This window comes from Botryllus schlosseri, chromosome 11 (genome assembly GCF_051294905.1).
Source record: "Botryllus schlosseri isolate E-star chromosome 11, Bs_hap1, whole genome shotgun sequence".
NCBI classification, from domain to species: domain Eukaryota; kingdom Metazoa; phylum Chordata; class Ascidiacea; order Stolidobranchia; family Styelidae; genus Botryllus; species Botryllus schlosseri.
In genome coordinates, this window is record NC_137246.1 from 7,488,445 (window position 1) to 7,510,170 (window position 21,726).

Consider the following 21,726-nt stretch of genomic DNA (forward strand, 5'->3'; position numbering starts at 1 on the left):
CTAGGTCTTTACCTGCCGCCCCCCCGAATGCCTTAATAGTGTGGGGAGCGTGCTCGAAGGGGACTCAAAAGTATTTCATAAACCAACATAAATTATAGAGTATTTTCAAGAATTTAATTAATTCTTGAAAATTTTCTTCGAGATTTGCGATTCAAATGTCTCTAGTACAGGGGTCACCGACGCGGACCAAGTGAGTCGCCCACGGTCGCTGTAGCAAATATCCAAATGAGATATTTGAAAGTTGAAGCTGGTTTCATATGAGCAGCAGTTGAACATGGGTCGGCCGACTCCAAGGAACATACGAACGCAGATGCTCAGGGCATTGCTTGTGTTCGCCCACGCGGCGGCTCAACGGGAATCTATAGTTAATATTCCCGAGCCTCGACGAGGAGATTGACGCTTCGAAGCGCACTGCAGCAACGCAACTGAGCCCGGAGTAGTTGGTGTGAGTCCCGGCGAGTGAGAGTTTTTTGTTCTTAGTAAGGGGCGGAAACCCGGCCCAGTGCTCTGACTGTCTTACTCTAAGTGAAGAAATCCAACTGAACACGGATAAACGGCGGGCGTAAGTGGTAAGGTAACCCGTCGGTCGTCGCAATAATCAGTACACTCTACACAAGAAGTAGCTTTTTGTTTCAAAACGGTTGGTGAGCCTTGCTCCAGTAGATAGCTGGGTTTGAAATGAATACCTCTTCCCCTCAAGAAAAAACATGCATAGGCTATTTTTATGGGAACAGGAATTTCGGAGCCGGTCATTACCGTGCCACGATCCCACAACACACCAAAATGCATATGCAGTTCAGGCCAACACGCAACTCCACGGGATGTGATACCAGTGTTGGGATCGAATCACTACCTCCAAGTCACGAGTTATTTCGAGTCATTGCACATTTTGACTCGAGTCAAGTCAAGTCAATCGATTTTCGAAGGTGACTCGAGTCAAGTCAAGTCACTCGATTGTTGGAGGTGTCTCGAGTCAAGTCGAGTCAAGTCAAGTCAAGTCACGAGTTAAGTCACGATTCAAGTCAAGTTACCTTTTCGAAGTATGAGGCATGATTACGTCATTGCATTTTGCTAGCTGTCTGATATACAGATTGAGTGGTCATTGATTTTGAACCGATGAACGAATATAGAGTTTAATATACACGCTGTATCGCTCACATATACGTAGAACAGCTGAACTACCTAAGTAATTGCATAGCCTAAGTTTATAGTTACCAGCCAAAATAGAGAATAGAGAAACAAATTGCTAAGATGCAATACATTACCCATATTTAAATTGATATGGTATAATTAGAGCCTGTGCCAATGGCGCTACATTGTCCTACTCTATCAACTATATTCTAATTCCATTTCAATAAAACAAGAGGTTTGGTTAAGGTACGAACAGAGAACAGAAAAATACATTTTGCTATTAAATTACTTTACCATACTAGTTTACGACAACGTAAGCTGTAAGCTTCGACACTTCGCTTGCGGTCAATTTATTTGTGAGAGAACAATGGAGGCTCAGTAAAACGCACAATCATCGAATGCTTGGTCGCTCTCACGGGCTGCACCTGCGTTTTGCGAACAATCCGAACATATGCAAGATACAGTAATTTTTATCGACACCGATTACTTGATGACTTGAAATTGACTAGTAAATTTTGCTGCGAGTCACGAGTCAATCCACATTTCTGATACGCCGAGTAAAGTTATTTTAGCAAAGTGACCCGAGTCAAGTCAAGTCAGACGAAAAAGGAGACCCGAGTCTGACTCGAGTCAAGACATGGCTCGATTCATCCCAACAGCGTGTGATACCAAAGAAATACCTTGGCCGAAACTTAGGGTATTCGTCCATTGTCAATAGCCGCGCTGGGGGGGGGGGGCGTGACAAATAACTCCTGTCCGTCCAATCTGGGCCCACAATGCAAATGCCACCCGGCGCATCCACAAAGGAATAAAGCCATGACAATTTGTGTGTGCGTCTCACGAAAGATATTCTTTTAGTCTGCTACGTTTGGGCGAGTACAATATCTTTTGATTATACAACAGACTGGAGGTCGCGAATTAACAACATACAATAAAGTAATTATAACAACATACCGGATGCTATGATTATGAATTACGTGCCCAATCTCTACAGGTAAATCTGACACTCGGGGCTGAGAGAGGTTATAAATGAATAGCAATATAATGCAATTACCAATATTATTGACGAAATTCAGTTATGAAAATTGACCAACGGTTGGACAGGTGGACGAATTGCTTTTTTGGCTGAATTGCTGATTCTAGCTACAACCCACCGCTAACATGTCAGGCTATATAAGCGGATGATTATGGCGGCAGGTCGAGATGCTGAGTAACGAACTGTGAAATAACGATTGACGCCTGTTTCAAGTAGTTATATGAGAATAAGATATAGTGAACATAAAATTTCTGCATTCAACTTAATACATCTACTGCGAGCTGCTGTTACGAGAAACGGCTAAGCACGGCTCGGTTATGATATATATCAGCAGCTGTTTATTTGTAATGCTTCGTTGTGGAAACTGGAATGTTCTATTCGACGAGTACAAAATTCCGAATCTTCGTCAGGTGCATGTGCGCACGTAGGCCTCCTGCTCGCAAAGCAGCAACGGTAAACTGCGTTTAACTAAGCACAACCAAACATCAGTACATAAGTTACTATCTGAAACTATAGAGTGGTGATCAATATCCTGCTGCGAGGTAGGGACTTCTATAGTGTATTGATAACTTGATATACACCACGGGTGGTGTTCTTAAAATCACACTACAATGTTTTTCGCATGTCTGTTTACTGTGTGTGGATGTGGATACTTCTTACGCAATGACGAGCGGACCTAATACTTCTGACGTAATAATGAGTCAGTGGCGTTTGAAAACAGACGTTTGTGCTATCGCTAACGCGGTATTAACTCTCATTCTTATTCACGAATATTCAGTTTACGTCATAGTCCTTGTTCAAACAAAAAGTAATCGTTCTTTCACAAAAAAATCGATTAGATATGGGAAGCAGTCGATTACGATTACGATTACTTCGGAATTTTTTCGAATGTAATCGATTGCGATTACGATTACTTCAAAATGCTGTAATCGTCGTAATCGATTACGATTACTAATCGCGATTACCCCATGTCTGAGTGTCACATATATCTTATCAGGTTATAAAGTAAAAATTCCCTCTTAACTTGCTCCGAAAGCCTTAAACTATTCATCAAACTTCACTATCACATCAATTGCAAACACTACCATGCAGTGGAATATTTACTATTTCGCCACATTTCAATTCACGATGACAAAACCGGATCTTTAGACGATTCTAGACTGAAATTTGTGAGTTGGACTTGGACGCGACCTTTCTTAGAATTACTCAGAATCGGGCTAACTCGATGACAAAATGAAAATGACTCGAGTGGACTTGGAGTGACTCGGAATGCCGAAAGATTTGTTAGAACCATGGACGCAACAAACTAATTGCGTATCAGGGGAATAGTAATAGATCAGAAGGTCGCAGCTTGGTATTTCGCTAACGAAGCAAGTATAGTTATGGCAACCATTGGCATTCTGTTAGTTACATCTTTGGTCGCTAAACCATGTTATTAGGGCCACTTAAAGGTACCGAGTACCGTAGTGGTACGCTCCAAAGATGTAACAACAATGGGCCGTTCTGCGTTCCGACATTTCAATCGCTAGGACACATTCATATATTTATATTATATTTATATTTTTTCTGCTCCTATATTTGAAGATATTTGACCATGAGATTAATAGCCTACTTAGCAGTAGTATACCCGAATCTTGGATTGGAATTACAATGCTCAACTTAAAAATGTTTTGATATCAGATCAGTATCTGTTATCAATCTGTTGGATTCAAAATATTCCAAGTAGCTGAAAATTATAACCCGATCGCTTTTATGATGGCATCATACATTTGTACGCCCATATGGTGTCTATATCTCATAGGTAATATATATCATGTACAACAACAATTCTATTCAAATAGTTATAAATGTGATGATTCTTTTCGTGCCAGGCCTAAATTGATACAAAAGTAAATCGCATTTTGACGAGGTGTGTTTACTGTCAGTCTGCTGGATCAGCTCACTTTCAATAGGAAAATTCATTCCCGCCAAATAAGGCCTACTTGGAAAGACATAGAATACCCCTATAAATGCTGCGGCCCGCGGCGTCGTCAAAACAGGAAAACTGGCCCGCGAGCACATTTGAGATTGAGACCTCTGATATATAGTATGTTAGGTGTAATGGTGATGCGTCCGACTTCTTGATCGCTAGGTCGTGGGTTCGATTCCCGGCCGGGTTAAACCAAAGACTAGAAAACTGGTATCCGCGGCTATCCTGCTATGCCTTCAGCAAGCACGGATAACATGGAGGAGAAAAAACGGGGGTGCAGACTGCAGACTAGATGACGTTACTATCGTACGTATCGCATCTTCATCGTCAAAGCATCTCGATGGTGCATGCGAAAATGAATACCATGTCTCTCTCTCACTCTCTCTCTCACCCTCTCTCTCTGTGGGACTGGCGCTAAAATAACGGAAAAGAACTCTATTATGGTACAACTGGATACAAAACCAATCAAACTAAATATAACCGCGGGCTCATACATATCACATGACGTTGAAACCGGTGTCCATCAAGCTCGTTTGGTGGTAATTTGAGTCGGGATATAATGATAGCGCTGCTGATTATATTTGAGGTAAATGAACATAAGGGACTACGAATTCAATATAAAACTAGCAATACATACATCACCAAGTTTAACATAACGTATTTTGTGTGACGTCAGATCACTAGAGATACTACTTATGCGAGTGTATTCTGATTGATTGGATAAGGTGTGGATACGAGATCACAGAAGTTTCTATCTCTAACTGATGTGATTCTGCTCATCATGATCATTGGATATTTCAATCTAAATTTCATCATAATACCAATATTGGTGTCTACAGTAAATGCCGAGAAAAAAGTATGGACGATTAATTCTACCCAGGCTTCGTGCAACGGAAACGGTAAGTCCACAATACTTCAATGGATTTCTCCTAGATCAGGCTTGTTATAAATCCACATTCCGCCAGTATGTCCTGGTTTTAGTGTTGAAATTTGCTTCCGAGATTCCTTAATTCGGATGAAGGGCGTATTCGGGCTTTTTCATTATAACGAAGTGAGGAAAAAATCGATTTCCAACGGCTTCTCCTGTCATTACTCACATGTCGCGGACTTGACTATGAGTAAAACCAAGCAAATACAGGTAGCAAAGCAACGATATATAACGTGTATGAATGCCGTCCATCGATGTAGTAAGACTGACTTAGTACAGCAGGAGCTCGAAAAACCAGTTTGCAGCCATGAAGTCGAGATATCAGCTTGATTATAATCATTATATCGTTTATTCATTATACGCAAGTTCAAAACATCACAGGATTGTAGTAATGAGGGGATCCGTTTTTGGTACGCACCAATCAGAGAACGCCACGACATCCTAATTGCCACGACCATTTTCATACCCTAAGGCAGAGGTCTCAAACTCAAATGTGCTCGGGAGCCCATTTCCTACTTTTCGATGGCGCCGCGGGTCACAGCACCAATAATAGGGGAATTTAATGTATTTCCAAGTATGCTTTATTATTAGACGGGAACTTGCAGACTGACATTCTACATACATCGTAAAATATGTGATATTGTGCCTTCACGCCTGCCACGAAAAAAATTGGATATTTGAGTAGAATTTCTTTTGTACTTGGCATAGTTAGTCAAAATAATTAGTTGTAGACATCTTGTTAGTGTAGAAATGCATCAGGACATCGTAAAATCTGTCGCGTTATAATTTTTCAGCTAGCGGACATTTGATGTGCCGCATTTATAGGTAGCATTTGGAATTTTACAGAGATTGATCTGATATCAGAACATGAAAGCAATACAGCCTAATCTGAGTCTCGGGTATACTCCTGATAACTATAGGATAATAATCATGTCATTACAAATGTCAAATTAAATCAGCGTTAGATTTACCTTCGAATATTTGAACGGATCAAAAACAACGTGAATGATTACTGTGCCATAGGAATAGAAATGCCCAATCACCGAAAAATCCATTTGTGTTACAGCTGTGAAGCGTAGGCTACAACTACTTTATACTCGTCACATTAATTGACGATGATAACATGGCTAAAGATAGTCCACCCATGATGACACAGGATGTAACAAACTATACATCAAGATTAAAGAGGGGAACATCATGTTAATGGTATCCATACCGACCTGCTTGGATATCTAAATGAGCTACGAAACGCGAGCTACGACCTTTCGATATTTTACTATTTCCCATGCCAGTTTGATAGTTTGATCCGTCCTTGGTTGTACAAAGTTACGGCGTTCCGCATCACAATAGTCCTTCCCTGTTTGTATCTTTTGACGCGACTCAACTCGAGTCATTTTTTTATCACCCACTGAGTCAGAGTTCGAGTAATTCTACAGGAGGTCTCGCCCAAGTACAAATCACAATTTTCAGTACGAATCATCAACATGTTTAACCATCATAAAGAAGTAATGTCACGTAATAGGTTGTATTTATTTATTGTTGGAAGAAGAAAAAGAGCGGCGCCTATCACCGTCAGGTCTTGTGCGCCACGACATTACTAAATTTTAATTTAGCAGCAATTCAAATATATCGATCACAACTCAGCACATATTCTACCACGTATTTTAAAATGCTTGGATCCGTTAGTAAGTTCACGAGGCGAAATGGAATATTCATACAAACACAAGCACGGCGCAGGAACGTTCTGTGAAATTCATGAGAGGGGCAGTCTATTATAAAGTGCTCAACCGTCTCAGGCTCATTGCAGGAGCTACAATGTGGCGATGTGCGATTCCAATCTTAAACAAGTGTGCGTTCAGTCCGCAATGACCTGAGCGCAATCGAAATAATATTCGGTCGCTAATGCGATTTTCAAGAGTTGGTGTACTATGATGAAGGGATTCACGAAAAAGTTTGAAATGAGAGCCTTTATCTTCTTCGAGGTAATGTTGGTTCCAAATTTGCTTGCAATATTTCAGTATGACTTGCTTAGCTTCATGCCTTGTCAAAACTGTATTTGTAGGATTCCGCCCTTCAGATGACGTTGCTGCGGACTTTGTCAATTGGTCTGCCGTCTCGTTGCCTTTAATATCGACGTGTGCTGGTATCCAAACGAAGATAATATGTATTTTCTGGAATTCAAGCTCAAGTACATTAGTTGAAATTTCATTCCATAACTTACTCATCCTTCAGAAAGCGTTTTTTTGTAGATGTTGCAATGCACTGCAACTGTCCGACAGTAGTAAATATTTCTTGACATACGAACCGTTTTCTAAAATCCACTTCAGTGCCTCGAAGATAGCAGTTAGTTCAGCTGTGAAGCTTGACGAATACAGGGAACATCGTTTGGTTATCGACACGTGGTTTGGGATATACACTGCACATCCCGTTCCGAAGTCGTTTTTTGAGCCATCCATATAAATATGGTCGTATCCAATGTATTTTTCTGTTATATATATGACAAGGAATTCTGACGTAACTGTTCAAATGAAGTATCGGAGCACTTGGAACGCAGTAGATGAAAATCTACGCAGGGAACAGGAATTTTCCATGGTTGCACAGTTGTGTGTCGATATGTATCTATTGTGAATTGTTGGAGCAAGTCGATTTTTGACATAAGGTTGAAAGTTCGAAATTTTGGATTTGTCAAACTGTATATTTCGTGCCAGTAATCATCTAATAATTCCGATGCTGGATTTTTGTCGGCGGAATGGGGATAAAGAAAACAGCGATAATTAAGGCAGAGGTGTAAATGCCGGGTGTGAAGCGGCATCTCGTTACATTCGGCTTCTAAAGCGCAAATCGGAGTGCTTCGCATTGCACCGCAGCAGAGCCTTAGAGCTTGATTATGTAATATATTCAGTCTATCCAAATGTTTTTTTCGCGGCAAAAAAGTATGCTGGCATCGCGTAATCGATTGTACTCCTAATCATCCCTAGATACAATTGTAACAGAGAAGAGCGACTTGCCCCCCAATAAGTACCGGTTAGGAGTCGTGTCATATTCAATCGCTTTTTGCATTTCGAGGCAATATTTATTTTCAATGTGATATTTGTATGTTAGTCCTCTATAAAATGTGACTCCCAAATACTTCGCTTTATCTTCAAATCTCAACGGAACTCCACCAAAATCTAGCGTATGATGACCAACTTTAATTTTTCTGATTAATATCACTGCAATTGACCTGTCAGTAGAGATCTTGAAACCCCACTCTGAGCACCATTTGTGTATCACGTCTCATGATTTTTGAACTTCCGCCACTGCGTCGGTTAACGACAACTCACTGTCCCATACTGCACAGACGTCAGCTAAGAGACCATTTCCCACCGGCAATAAGGGTGCCAAATCATTTACCATTACTGCAAAGATGATGGGGCTTATAGAGCTTCCTTGCGGAAGACCATTTTCAAGTTGAAATGGGGTGGATAGCGGAGAACCAATGCGAACCGAAAACGATCTGTCACGTAGAAAATCTGATATCCATTTCAGCAACCTCCCATGTATACCGAGGGCAGACAGTTTATAGAGCAAACCATTTCGCCATACCATATCGCCATATCTCTGATTGTTCAGTGCCTTATATATGGTGTCGTGTAGGCGAAGTATATGGTCTAGGGTACTGCGATCGTGACGAAAACCCGACTGGGAGTAATGGAGAAGATCGTTCGCCTCAAGAAACCACTGAAGTCTATTTACTATCATCACTTCCATAACCTTACAAAGATAGTTGGACAATGAGATGGGTCGATATGATCCCGCTTCAGAAGGATCCTTTCGTGGTTTTAGGATAGGAACTACTACAGCATGTTTCCAGGATTTAGGTAATTTTCCATCTCCCCATGAAATGTTATATAGCTTAAGAAGTTCGGTCTGGGCGGACGTCGAAAGATTTTGCAGCATTTGATAATTTATCGAATCACGTCCAGGAGAAGAGATTTTCCTACTCTGTAGTGCCTCCCTAAGTTCCGACATCTGAAACGGCGCGATCTTCCAGATTCACATTGAAAGGTAGACACGATGTAATATGTTGGTCACGTTGACTCTTGGAAAGGAGGAAATTCGAAGCGTGGTTATCGGATCTGCTTATGGTAGCGAAGTGCTCGCCTATTATTTCTGCTTTTGACGTGTTTTCGGTGTGATCAACTTCATTTACTCGGATATGAGGAATTTGCTGATGCGCTGTTGTACCAGCGATGCTACGAATAACCCACCATACGTGATTTATACGTGATTTATTATTCAGCGAGGAACAGAAAGACTCCCAGCAAAAACGTTTTGCTTCGAGTATAGTTGTTCTGCATGCGGACCTGGCCTTTTTGAAGTATATAACGTCTGTTATATCAAAGGTGCGCTTCATCCGTAAATATGCTGCTCTTTTCCTACGAATCATTCTCTCACATTCGGGACTCCACCAAGGGACAGATTTCTTGTCCATATTCATTGTCTTTGGTATTGATCGATTCGCTGCTGTCGTTATGCATTTTGTTAGAATAGTATTTGCAGACTCAACATCTCGTTGATCGGACAAATCGATCATTTCATCTGCAATTCGGGAGAACTTCTTCCAATTGGCTTTCTTGAGAGACCACGATGGTGGTCGATAAAAGGAAGTTATCGCCGAGTTTGTCATATACTTCGTGAATACTACGAAATGATCACTTCCTAGCAGCGACGAAGATATTTCAGTTCGGCATCTCGCGGCTATATCTTGAGTAGCGAGTGTTAAATCTAGCAATGGCCAACGATTAACAGCATTGCTCGCGAGATTGATATGTGTTGGAGTTGAAGAGTTTAACATGACTAAGTTTGCGTGATCGAGGACATTAAAAAGTTTAGTCCCTCGTTGGTTCGTTTGGTGACTCCACGACCAATGATGCACATTGAAGTCGCCAAAGACGATGGATTTTGGTGGTAACGTCTCGAAAATGTTCGCATCACTGTCGCGTAAGTGGCAGTCGGGTGGGATGTACACATTGTACAATGATAGGCCGTGAAGCTTCACACAAAGTACCTCGATGTCGGTTGTAGCAACTGCTTCGATGCTGGAGTTATGTGAAGATTTAATGAAGATCGCCAATCCATCAGAATGAAGGGATTTGTCCTTTCTGTGACGGTGATATCCTGGAAATTTCAGAGAGTATTTTTCGATAAGGTGTGTTTCCTGGAGAATTATCGCATCTGGAGCACGTTCTAGAGTCGTGAGAAAGTGTTTTAGTTCGTGATGTTTCCTATATAATCCTCTACAATTCCACTGTAAAAAGTTTAGTCCTATATTATCCATCGTTTATGGGATTTGTCATCGGATTGGTGTCATTGATATCATGGAAGGGTTCGAAAATGTTTCTCATCGTGACAACATCTGCCTGTCGACCGAGATATTTCAAAGAAACTTTGGATACTATATTGTATACGTCGCACTCCTTGTCCGAGTTGCAGGCCGCCAATGTAAGCTTCACTATTTCAGCCAGTAGTGCGATAAGATGGATCGGATCAATATACGCTAACGAAGATTGATTATTTGGTTGCAAATCAGGATGATTGTTTGGATCGTTGCTTTTATTGTCTTTGTTCATGTGATTAGAGGTTTTTTGTCGCGGAATCTTCCTGATGGTGGTTCGGTGACTTAGGTTGTTGATTGTTGATCGTTGCTGATTGTTGACACGCGTTGCGCTATCCTGCGCCACTTCGCTGTAAAGACGCGTACCTTGTGTTTCGGGTGTTTCGGAATTTAGTATTGATTTAGCTTCGGAGTGAGTAACCTTGGAACGTTCTTTTATGATTTGTAATTTCGCCTATGTTCTTTGTATACTGGAAACCCGGCATAAGCAGCACTGTGCGGTTGTTTACAATTAATGCAACATAAATCTTTGGTACACTTCTCCACCTCGTGATCACGACCCCCACATTTTGAACAGCAATATTTCCCACGACAACTCTCTTTTGTGTGGCCATATCTATTGCATCCAAAACATCTGACCGGTGGCGGGTTATAAGGTTCTGTACGGAACCGTAGGTATGAAAAATGCACGTGGTCAGGGAATGTCTCAGACGCGAAACATAACAAAATCGATAGGCTGCTCTCATATTTCCCATCTACTTTGCGCTTTAAAACCGTTTAACGAAATTGACGCCAATTTCAAAGAACTCCTTCAATATCTCTTCTTCTGTTATATCCAGCGGAACATCGGATATCACTGCTCGTGCTCTATAAGGTTTGGCACCAAATAATGAGGTTTTGACTTCGATCAGGTTGGAGTCCTTTCCTATTTGGTCTATAGTGAGAAATTTATCAACCTGTTCTTTGGTGTTACAAGTTACAACTAGATCTCCAGAAGGCAATCTAAGTATTTTTTCAAAATTGTCAATGTTCATCTTAAGTGCCTCACATACCTTTGTAGGATGTTGGTGTCCCATGCGTGTTCCATCAGACCGCGATAGTAGCACGTCAAGTTGGTGATTTGTTGCTTTTTGGCTATTAGATTGCCGTTCCTTCCCAACTGCATTATCCGTCAGTGCAAATTTCTTGGCAGGTATTTTGCTTCTTACTTCGCACCACTCCCCATCCCCTCATTCTTCCTCAGAAGAAGTGAAGGTACTTGAAGACTTCCCCTTTGCGGAGGAACTTGTCTCCATATCCATCTGGCTATACGCCGAAGCTTCAATTGCTAGTCGGACACTTGTCTTGATTACCCAATCTGCTAAGCCTAAATGAACTGAAACGACGATGCGTCCGCACGCTACGACGTCTCTGAGCGAATCTCACGTAATAGGTAAATTTCCACTGTGTTGTAACTTTAGAAAGTGATGTAATGGTAGAGTTTTATGAGTAGTCTCTGGCTTCGGGAGTAGTTTTAGAGCGCATTTTAGGTTCTCAAATTAAAAAGATGGTAGTTGAATATTGACGAATACTTCGAAATCCCAAATGCCGTAGCGGTCCGCACAAAATGGTCTCGCGAGCCGCGTGTTTGAGACCTCTGCCCTAAGGCAAAGGTCGGCAACCTACGGCCCGCGGGCCGGATCCGGCCCGCCAAGCGAAATCGTCCGGCCCGCGACATAGTAATTAGTTACCACAAGAATACGGCGCGTCATTTCGTAATGAGTTCCAATCTGCAGTGCAGCACTGCTTGGAAAGAATGCGGCATTGCTGCGATATAACTTGTCCTACGTCTATTGTTACGCCATGAAACTGATACGAAGGCGTTTGATTAGTAGCCTATCTCGTACTAAAAGTAGGAGATAGAGAATATCTGTAGAGTAGACTAGACCAGTGCATATTAAGCGGGTATTTCGCGCAACCAAAGGTAAACCATACTTTTTTAAGGGTTTGCCACTCTGATAGGGTGTGACGATGAAGGTGCCGTTCCTCTGCCTCAAAAACGCAATGACAAAATCTCAAACTTTCCGTTTCATTATAGATAACTAGCCTCCGTATAGGTTAGTGATCTGCAGTTTAATTCACCAGACGACATTGTACGCCAAGACAACAAACCCGAATAGTGTTTCGGACACAGTGGCGAAAGCTGATTTTGGTCTCACAAACTTAATCACCGACTGATAGCCTACCCCATATATTACTGGAAGCAGAGAATCAATATGGCGATGTCCTGTATATCTGCCATGTTCGCGCATTACGTTGAGCAGCTATGCTTGCACGAGTGTATGAACTGAGAAACGAATTAGTAACATTTCTTGAAAATACAAACATCGCCGACTCATAATCTTGTCATCGAAATGGGTATCTAATCTTGCTTTCGTGGTACATGAAACGTCACATCTGAACAAATTGAATTAGCAACTTCATGGGGAAATAACTGAATACATGAGATGTTGAGGCGCATTGGAAACAAAACTGCGACTCGGGGAATTACAACAGTAAAAAGAAAATTATGCTCACTTTCCTATACTGGAAGAGAGTAAACCTAGTACCAGAGCTATACATTTGTAAGTGTAGCTGTGATAGTAAATTTGATTACTGAATTGGGACCCGTTTTTCCGACATTCGTTCTGTACAAAATAAATTCTGACTATTGCTTAGTACTCCGTTTAATGTGAACGCCAATAGCATTGGCTTAACATTTCAAATGAGTCCTTTTTAAATGCGATACAGTTGATTTGAATGACAAATTTCATACAAAGAGCATATCGCTGCCCCACTTTGACAAAAATTCCGATATTGAAATGGGTCGTTATCCCAGCTTGACCAACAAATGCAAAAGAAATGGCATCGACTTTTGGTAGCGCGTACACATGTGGACAATAATTTTCAACAATGAAATTCACGAAGAGCAAGATAAGATCACGTATATTCCAACGCTCATTAAGAATATCGTCTGATTCTTGCTTCATCTGACTTGTTACCAGAAGCTGAAAACCTATCACAAAGCGAGCTGAGCCAAGTGTCACATTTATCCTGTGTTGTTGAAGTGTAAATACATGTGTTTTGCCCTTTTTGTGATTTGTATGATTGAGATTGCATCAATGTAGGGTACTATACCGACGTTAACGTTAAATATAGTATAAAGAAAAATTCCGGCCCTCCAAAAAGTTGTGCACTCGGAATTTGGCTTGTGACTAGCAAAAGGTTGCCGACCCCTGCCCTAAGGCTACATTTTGTAAAAGTGAATAAATTCCGATACTCGATAATAACTTGCTTTCAAGAGAAAAATAACATTCAGATGATACATAAATTTCGAAAACTATGATGTCTATGCAAGGATATATTCGCAATATATTAATATTATTGGTAAAAGCAAAAAATCGTGATAGTGGCGTTTATCACGGCATATAGGTTTTGTGCGCCATTCCTATACCTGTTTTAACAATGAAATTGCAATATCCAAAAATATACAGCATCGCTCAGTTCTATCGGTATACCAACATGCACATTCAATATATGGAGCTAGCCGACAATATACCAACACGACATGAACACATTTGGCTATACAAATAATGAATATACAACATGTATTAGCTATACTATATAAATCGTCCCGAAGATATCACGAACTGTACAACATTATTCAATGTCATTGGATCTGTTAGAACGTCTTTCAACTCCCTATTTATTCGGTTCACTCGTGCAGCATGATGTAGTGGTCTCCTTTGATGTTGATATCGCACACAATGTAACAAGAAGTGATCTACAGATTCTTCTGCATTGCATTGCTGACATAGTGGAGTCTCAGAACAACGGATCTTATGCAGATGTTGATTCAGTCTACAATGGCCGCTTCTTCATCTCAGTAGAATTACCTCTCTTCGCTGTATTCCAATTTGAGCTATATCGTTGGTAATTGATGGTCGCATATTCTTATACGCTCTTCCGGTCTCAGTGCTTTGGTATATCTGATCCCATTCACATCTACAATAGCGTCTTAAGACGGACAGTGCATCACGCAGAGGTAATAAGTGATTGTTCCCTTCATCCAATCTTGAAGCAGCGTCTTTGGCTAATTGATCAGCGATTTCGTTGCGACGAATACCAGCATGCCCAGGTATCCAGATGAACGTGATTAATTTATTGTTATTTTGAAGTTCTGCAATATATTCTAATATATCGTTCACAACGTAGTCCTTGACCGATCCATGATTGGCGATGGCGAATAGGGCACTCAAAGTGTCACTTACTATAGCAATTTTACTCTGCGTGTTCCTTTCAACCCTTGATAATGCATCTTTGATGGCATGCAACTCTACATAAAATATTGAAAAACGTTTAGGAAGCATCGCAGACAATTTTACATTCAACCGAGGAATGTATACGGCATATCTACATCCTGACAATGTATTCGAACCATCCGTATATACAAGTGTACGATCACTGTATAGTTCGAGAAAACGTGGTCCCGGACAGAGTTGGGTCAATTACAATATTTTAATTCAATTACAATTACAATTACAATTACTTCCTTGCATGTTTCAATTACATTACAATTACAATTACTGTTTAAAATTTAATTTTATCACAAATATACATACAATTACAATTACTTTTAAACATGTAATTGATTCAGTAAAGAGGTGTTCTCAAGCTATTCATGTTCCATTCCTGATATGTAAAATACTCATTAAATTCAATTAAAAAAACTCGAACGTATTCGAAGTATTCCTAATCATGAGTACTGAAAACTACAAGCACAGAAAAATGTTTCAAGCGACTGTTAAGAACCAGAGGTTTGAGCGACTAACAGTGAATAGGCCACAGGATAGCCAATGAAATGTAATCAAACGATTAGTCTACTCAGAGCTGAGTCATTTTTATTCGAATGCTAAATGTGCAATGAGAGATATGATATTCTTTTTTGCATGCACCATCGAGATGCTTTGACGACGGAGTTGCGATACGGCCGTGAGGTCATCCAGTCAGGATAATGAAATGTAATTGGTAAGGCGTCAGCAATAAGCATGATACCGATAAGTAGCGTAAAATTAAAATAAATGCAAAAGGAAAAAACTTCCTGATAGCTACGAATTACGATATTTTGGTTCGCATTTACATTTTCAATTGCTCGGAAACTGCTAGATTGCATTTGATGAACATTAGGGTACGAGAAGTAAATTCGGTTAAGATTGGAGGTAAGATTGGGATAACATCTCTACAAATGCGTGTTCAAGTTTGATTAAGTCTTGGTTGGAAACTTAATTTTTTTTGCTATTGTTGCAACAAGCCTCGGATCTGCTCAGAGATTTAAAAAATCTTTGACCGTGGTGTAGGAAATAGAAGACAGCAAGTCCTAGTACTTGATTACTTGACTGAGTGCATGTAGACTGGACATATGCTATTTGACTACTTCCTAAATTTCGTTTATGACCAATGTATATTAGTAGTGAGTGTTAGTGTGCTTGTAATCTACTGATTACAGTGTGATTACAGTGTATAATGAGAAAATTAGTAAGATGCATCTCTGTATTAGTTGCTGATTCATACCTAAGAGCTGAGGCGGGCAACTTCTCCAGTCGGCGGGCCGGATATATGAAAATTAAGCGCTTGGCGGGCCGGATTATTGAATCGACACATTATTCGCCCATTTATCCACATATACAAGGTGTAAATTGTATTTAATGAATGTATATTTACGACAGCAATGTCACTTCAAAGCCATTTCTCGCCCATATTGACGAAGACAGTGTTGATTCGAGAACAGCATTGTCATATAAAGGCGCCGCCATGTCTATGCTTCTCTCTGATCAATGAACGCACGGTGCAATCACTGAATAATATTTCAAGGCGTTCGATAAGCCCGATACCCCAAATTTACCAAGATATCAATTCATTAGGGTTGAGTAGATGACGAGATAGCGTCGTTGTTCAACTATGTGGCCTATTTTATCTCGATATTGAATCTATGCGGGCCGCGGCTTCTACGACATTTGAAAAATTGCCCGCAACCCGTTTTGAGTTGGCGACCCCTGACATAAGCACTTTTTTACAAAAGCCTAGACGTGTGCCGTTCTACAAGTCGGCGGCTACGGAATCAAAAGTAAGAAGTATCGGCCTGAGTACATCGTAAATGCCGATAATGCAAGTCTTCCCGCTTCAACGAACTTACGCGTAAGCTCCACTCTCGCACGCTGTGCAGTGCGCATACATGTGTATAATAACATACAGTCACTATCATTTGACGTAGTAAGCAAGTAGCGGAGAATCTCGGCAGACTGTAGCCGCGGGCCACATTATCATATAAGACGATAAACAGTCCGCGGACCGGACAAAATCACTTCGCGGGCAGTATGTTACCCGCCCCTGCCTAAGAGCAACACTTCGATTGTTTTATCCACATTTTAATTATACAAGATTGGATATATGTCGTATTTCAATAATTCATACACATTAGGTTATTAGAGAGTCCATGCTATAAAAACAGATGAGATATGAAGAAAAAATCAGAAAGGATATTTAGAAAGGCAATCTTTCATGCATGGTAGATGATTCGTGCTGTGCCACAATGAAACAATTTTGCAGGTAATCGTTAATCATATGTTTGCGTCTGTTTAGTTCTCATACGATAGTCATTTTACCGTCAATGTGGCATATAATGTTCAAAGTAAATTGGTAATACTGTTGGATTTGGGTTTGAATTCGGAGTTGGCGTCGGTAGGTTTAAAGACTCGGGAGTCGGAGTCGGAGCCGGAGTCGCAGTCGGTACGTTTAAAGACTCGGGAGTCGGAGTCGAAGTCGATCCATTGAAAATGTGTGAAGTCGGATCGGAGTTGGAGTCGGTAGTGAAATTTACCGAGTCCACAGCTCTGGTTAAAACCCCGAGCTTCGGCGCGAAAGACTGCGAACGACTCTATATAGCACGTAGCGGTATAGCACGTTTATCTGGTAGAGCTTGTACGCAAGTGTTGAGCCAGCAAAAGATCCGCTGTTCTCGACTGAATAATAGTGGGCTAGGGATCATGCTGTCGTTTTTTATCCACATGTGCGCTTACATATGTGATCTGATCATTGATCGACTATCCACAGACATAAGAGTTATGAGCGTAAATTTATAACCTGAAACTCGCACTTGATTCTCTCTACCGAAGCAAAATCATTTTAATTTAACCAATTGAAGCAGTACAAATGATGACTTTCGAGTTAATTTCGTTTGCTTGTGGTTCTTGATATGTTTCATGCAATAAACAAAAAAACATCAAAAGTGATACTTTAATGTGGATATGACAAAATGTGGTCGGTGCCTAACCCAAAAATTTGACGTGATAGAGAAAACCGAAGTTCATTTTTTACAAGTCAGTCAAAAACGATTGCTGATCGAAATCAACAAAAATTGTGTTCTCCGGTGATATTGTTGATCAATGTCATAATTTGTCTGATGTTTTATGCCTGATACATCTTTCCTGCCGTCAGCCTGTTATTTAGCCGAATTCATAGCCGGTACAAGTCTGGATCAGCAGTTGCTCTGTTCTGGGAATGCCTATAGCGAAATTAAACTTGCTTCCTCTGGTTTGTGAGACCAGCGGTACAGCCACCGAGTGGCATCATTTCAAAGAATAACTTTAGTCACATTCAAGTATCCTTTCTTTCGTTTATACGTGTCACTGACCAGGTAACTATTCGTAATTTCGAGGACAGATTGAGAGTATAGATTGGGATTATTCCGCGCATGGACTGAATGGTGAATTTCCGATTTTATGCGATGACTTGTAATAGGTGTCATCTTGATATTACAGAAATTTTGACGCGAGCTGTTGGAGCAAAATTCTCAGCTGCAATCATTGCGACATGTAAAAATCTGGATGACTACTCCTGTGACGTTGCATACTTATACACACATGAAGACACAGGCCTAGCAACCAGCAAAATTTCAATCACAAAGGAAAGCCCGACAACAGTTTCAGCCAATTTGAATATAACGGACATTGAAGCGCATGTGCGTTATAATTTCACGAAAACATCGGATGTATCTCATCAGACCATCCTGTACTTCACTATCATCCCACCGAGTGACAAAGAAGTCAAGTTGACGCTGAGAACAGCAATTTTGTGCAGGGGTACTTTGGCTACAGTAAACTTTGTTGGTAAGTAACTTTTAACAGTTCTAAACATACATCTGTCTTGCACTTATCTGTATTGCTTCAATGGATAGTGTTTCAGGCAAATACCATTCCAAAAAACATATTGTAAAAATCTGTATGATTCTCACTTAATTGTGTAAAATTACCTCCACGAAAACAGGTGATTTGAGCCATCACACGACTTGCACCAAATATCAGTGTTGGGATGACTCGAGTCATGACTTGACTCGAGTCAGACTCGAGTCATCTTTTTCGTATGACTTGACTTGACTCGAGTCACTTTGCTGAAATGACTTGACTTGATTTGACTCGGCGTATCAAAAATGTGGATTGACTCGTGACTCGGAGCAAAATTCACGAGTCAATTTCAAGTCATCAAGTAATCGGTGTCGATAAAAATCACTGTATCTGGCATATATTCGGATTGTTCGAGAAATGCTGATGTGTAACCCGTGAGAGCGACCAATAATTCAATGATCGTGCGTTTTATTTGTCTCCATTGTTCTCTCACAAATAAATTGGCCGCAAACGAAGTGATCGAAGCTTACAGCTTACGTTGTCGTAAACTAATATAGTAAAATATTTGCTCTATGTTCTTACCTTAACCAAACCTCTTGTTTTATTGAAATTGAATTCGTATATAGTTTATATATCCTTCAATCATTGGCGCAGGCTCGAACTGTATCATATCAATTTGTAAACTGGTAATGTATTGCATCTTATCAATTCGTTTCTTTATGCTCTATTTTGGCTGGTAACTATAAACTGAGGCTATGCAATAATTACGTAGCTTAGCAGTTCTACGTATATGTGAGCGATACAGCGCCTTCTTGTGTGTATATTCAACTCTATATTCGTTCATCGCTTGAAAATTAATGACCATTCAATCTATGTTTCAGACAGCTATCAAAATGCAACGACGTAATCATGACTCATACTTCGAAAAAGCAACTTGACTTAAATTGTGACTTGACTCGTGACTTGACTTGACGTGACTTGACTTGACTTGAGTCACCTCCTAAAATCGAGTGACTTGACTTGACTCGAGTCAAAATGTCCAATGACTCGAAATGACTCGTGACTCGAAGGTAGTGACTTGATCCCAACACTGCCAAATATAGTAGTGGTTCTTATACTATTCAGGCCACAACTCAAATCCGAGTTTGAATGGCATCCCGCGACCCAAGTCATTCGCATCAATAAGGATACATTGTGAAACCAGTTGTTCGCAACGCAAGTAGTAGTATAGATCGGTGACACCTTGGTGGTAGTTCAAATGATGATGCGAAAACCCTTATTGGTGAAGTGACCCTTTAAGCTCTAGGGTCTAGCCCGCGGGCTCAATGTTGCCCACGAGAAGTTTTTGAGTGGCCTGCAAGGTATTCTAGAAATCAGATTGAAAAAATAAATAACCGTGGTAAATTATTGTCAACTTACCAGGCTAACTAAGAATTTGCTTAGCCTGACCAATAATTTTGGGATGTTCATGACTAAATTATCGCTTCCTACCAGGGCCAGGACCAGGTGGGCAACCTGCGGCCTATGGGTCATATGTAGCCCGCGAGAAGGTTTTGAGTAGCCCGCGAGCTAATTTCCCATCATATTATCAAAATTCTGTTATATTATCGAAATTGAATTGCTCAGATTGTGAACTTGCAAGGCCAACCAAAAATATGATTAGTCTGGCCGCGACACTTGGATGTTGATGATGAAAATATCAGTTCTGACGCATTGCCAGATCCTGGGTCCAGTCACATTTTCAGTAAATCGTCGTACATTACAATAAACTAAAATAATGTTAAAATTTTTCTTCACGCTTCGCGTGTTTAATTGTCACAGGATTTCTTTCTTTATAGCCTACCCCACGTGAAATTAAAAAAAACTACTGATTTAGCCGATTGAGTCTAACTATATTCGTAATTACAAGATAAAGCATTTTCGCGTTTGCGCTCGCAGAAAGATCGTCGGCGATGAAATGTAGGCACAAAATGATTGTCGTATATTAGCGAAAATCTTCGATATATCGATATCAATATTCGATATGTCCCGATGCCGAATAGTCCTGTCCTTGCAAACTGAGCCCAGTGTGCGGTATAAAGTCGACCCGCAATAAACCCAAGTAATATTAATATTATCTTTGAAAATTTTACGAGCCTGGCGCAGCTAGGGGGCAGCGCACTCGCTCGTCAATTTCAGTTGGTCCTTGAGCCGAAAAGGTTGGCCACCCCAGTCTATATAGATTACTAATTTACCCGAAGGTTAGTTATCTATAGTAATCTAGAGTCTGTCAGTTGTCAGTAACATCGGATGCAGCAACGAAAACATAGGTGCCGCCGTAACGGCTTGTGACGACATCATGTACACTTGTCAATTGTCGAAACATCATACTACTATTACTCCGTGCCATTGCTGTGTACAGCATTAAAATTCTGATGCGGCGTTTTAACACTGGCACTGTACTAGTTAACATTAAGTCATACAGCTCAATTCGATTTTTAAATGCGCGATTATTATTCAACTGTAATTGTAGTAAGAGGAAGATGGGAGGATATAACGACGTGATCAATAGCAATACGATTTGTATCAAATGGCCAATGATTTGTCGAACGATATTGGTGCACTCGTTACTAGTTTATACGGTATTGATCAAGTTTATCTGAATATAACATTTTCCAGTTTAAACAAATCGAATAATCGAATAAAACACTGTGCCATGCACATTGCGCCATGCCCATAACGAATTAAACTATGCAGTATGCACATTACCCATTTACAAGTTATAGTGCGCGATAATCCAGGAATACTATAATATCAAGCAGACATCAAGAATGAATTAACGAAACAGATGATTACGAATTGGAAATCCCGTATCAAATCAGTAATTTGTCTCCAACATAAAATATCATGCGGTTTTGGGCTACTCTTCTGCCATTCCCTATTTACGCTTGAGAATCCTTACTGGAGTGAATGACGATGATGCGCAGTAATGAATTCCAATTAGCATGCATAATTGCATACTCAATAACACTGTCCAATTTCGCGGCTCGATTAAAGAACTATCACAAAAGAACGAGTAAGAGAGAGAGAGAGAGAGTCTTTATTTTC

General features: G+C 40.5%; 2 protein-coding genes and 1 pseudogene across 6 annotated transcripts in view; 2 read left to right on the forward strand and 1 right to left on the reverse strand.

The window, feature by feature from the left end:
* Positions 1-21,726, reverse strand: part of LOC145450005 (peptidyl-prolyl cis-trans isomerase pseudogene) — a 430,289-nt pseudogene that overhangs the window by 147,108 nt on the left and 261,455 nt on the right. The window lies entirely within an intron of this gene.
* The window catches only part of LOC145450002 (uncharacterized), a 245,823-nt gene that overhangs the window by 60,850 nt on the left and 163,247 nt on the right, over positions 1-21,726 (forward strand). The window lies entirely within an intron of this gene.
* The window catches only part of LOC145449997 (uncharacterized), a 127,168-nt gene continuing 110,038 nt past the window's right edge, over positions 4,597-21,726 (forward strand). Inside the window, exons 1-2 of one of the 2 annotated variants that reach the window (XM_080328442.1) lie at positions 4,597-5,035; positions 18,277-18,624. In XM_080328442.1, the coding sequence (XP_080184568.1) occupies positions 4,918-5,035; positions 18,277-18,624 (466 nt within the window). In that variant the 5' untranslated portion in view covers positions 4,597-4,917. The remainder of the gene's footprint in view (positions 5,036-18,276; positions 18,625-21,726) is intronic. The other variant, XM_080328441.1, reaches the window with a different exon arrangement.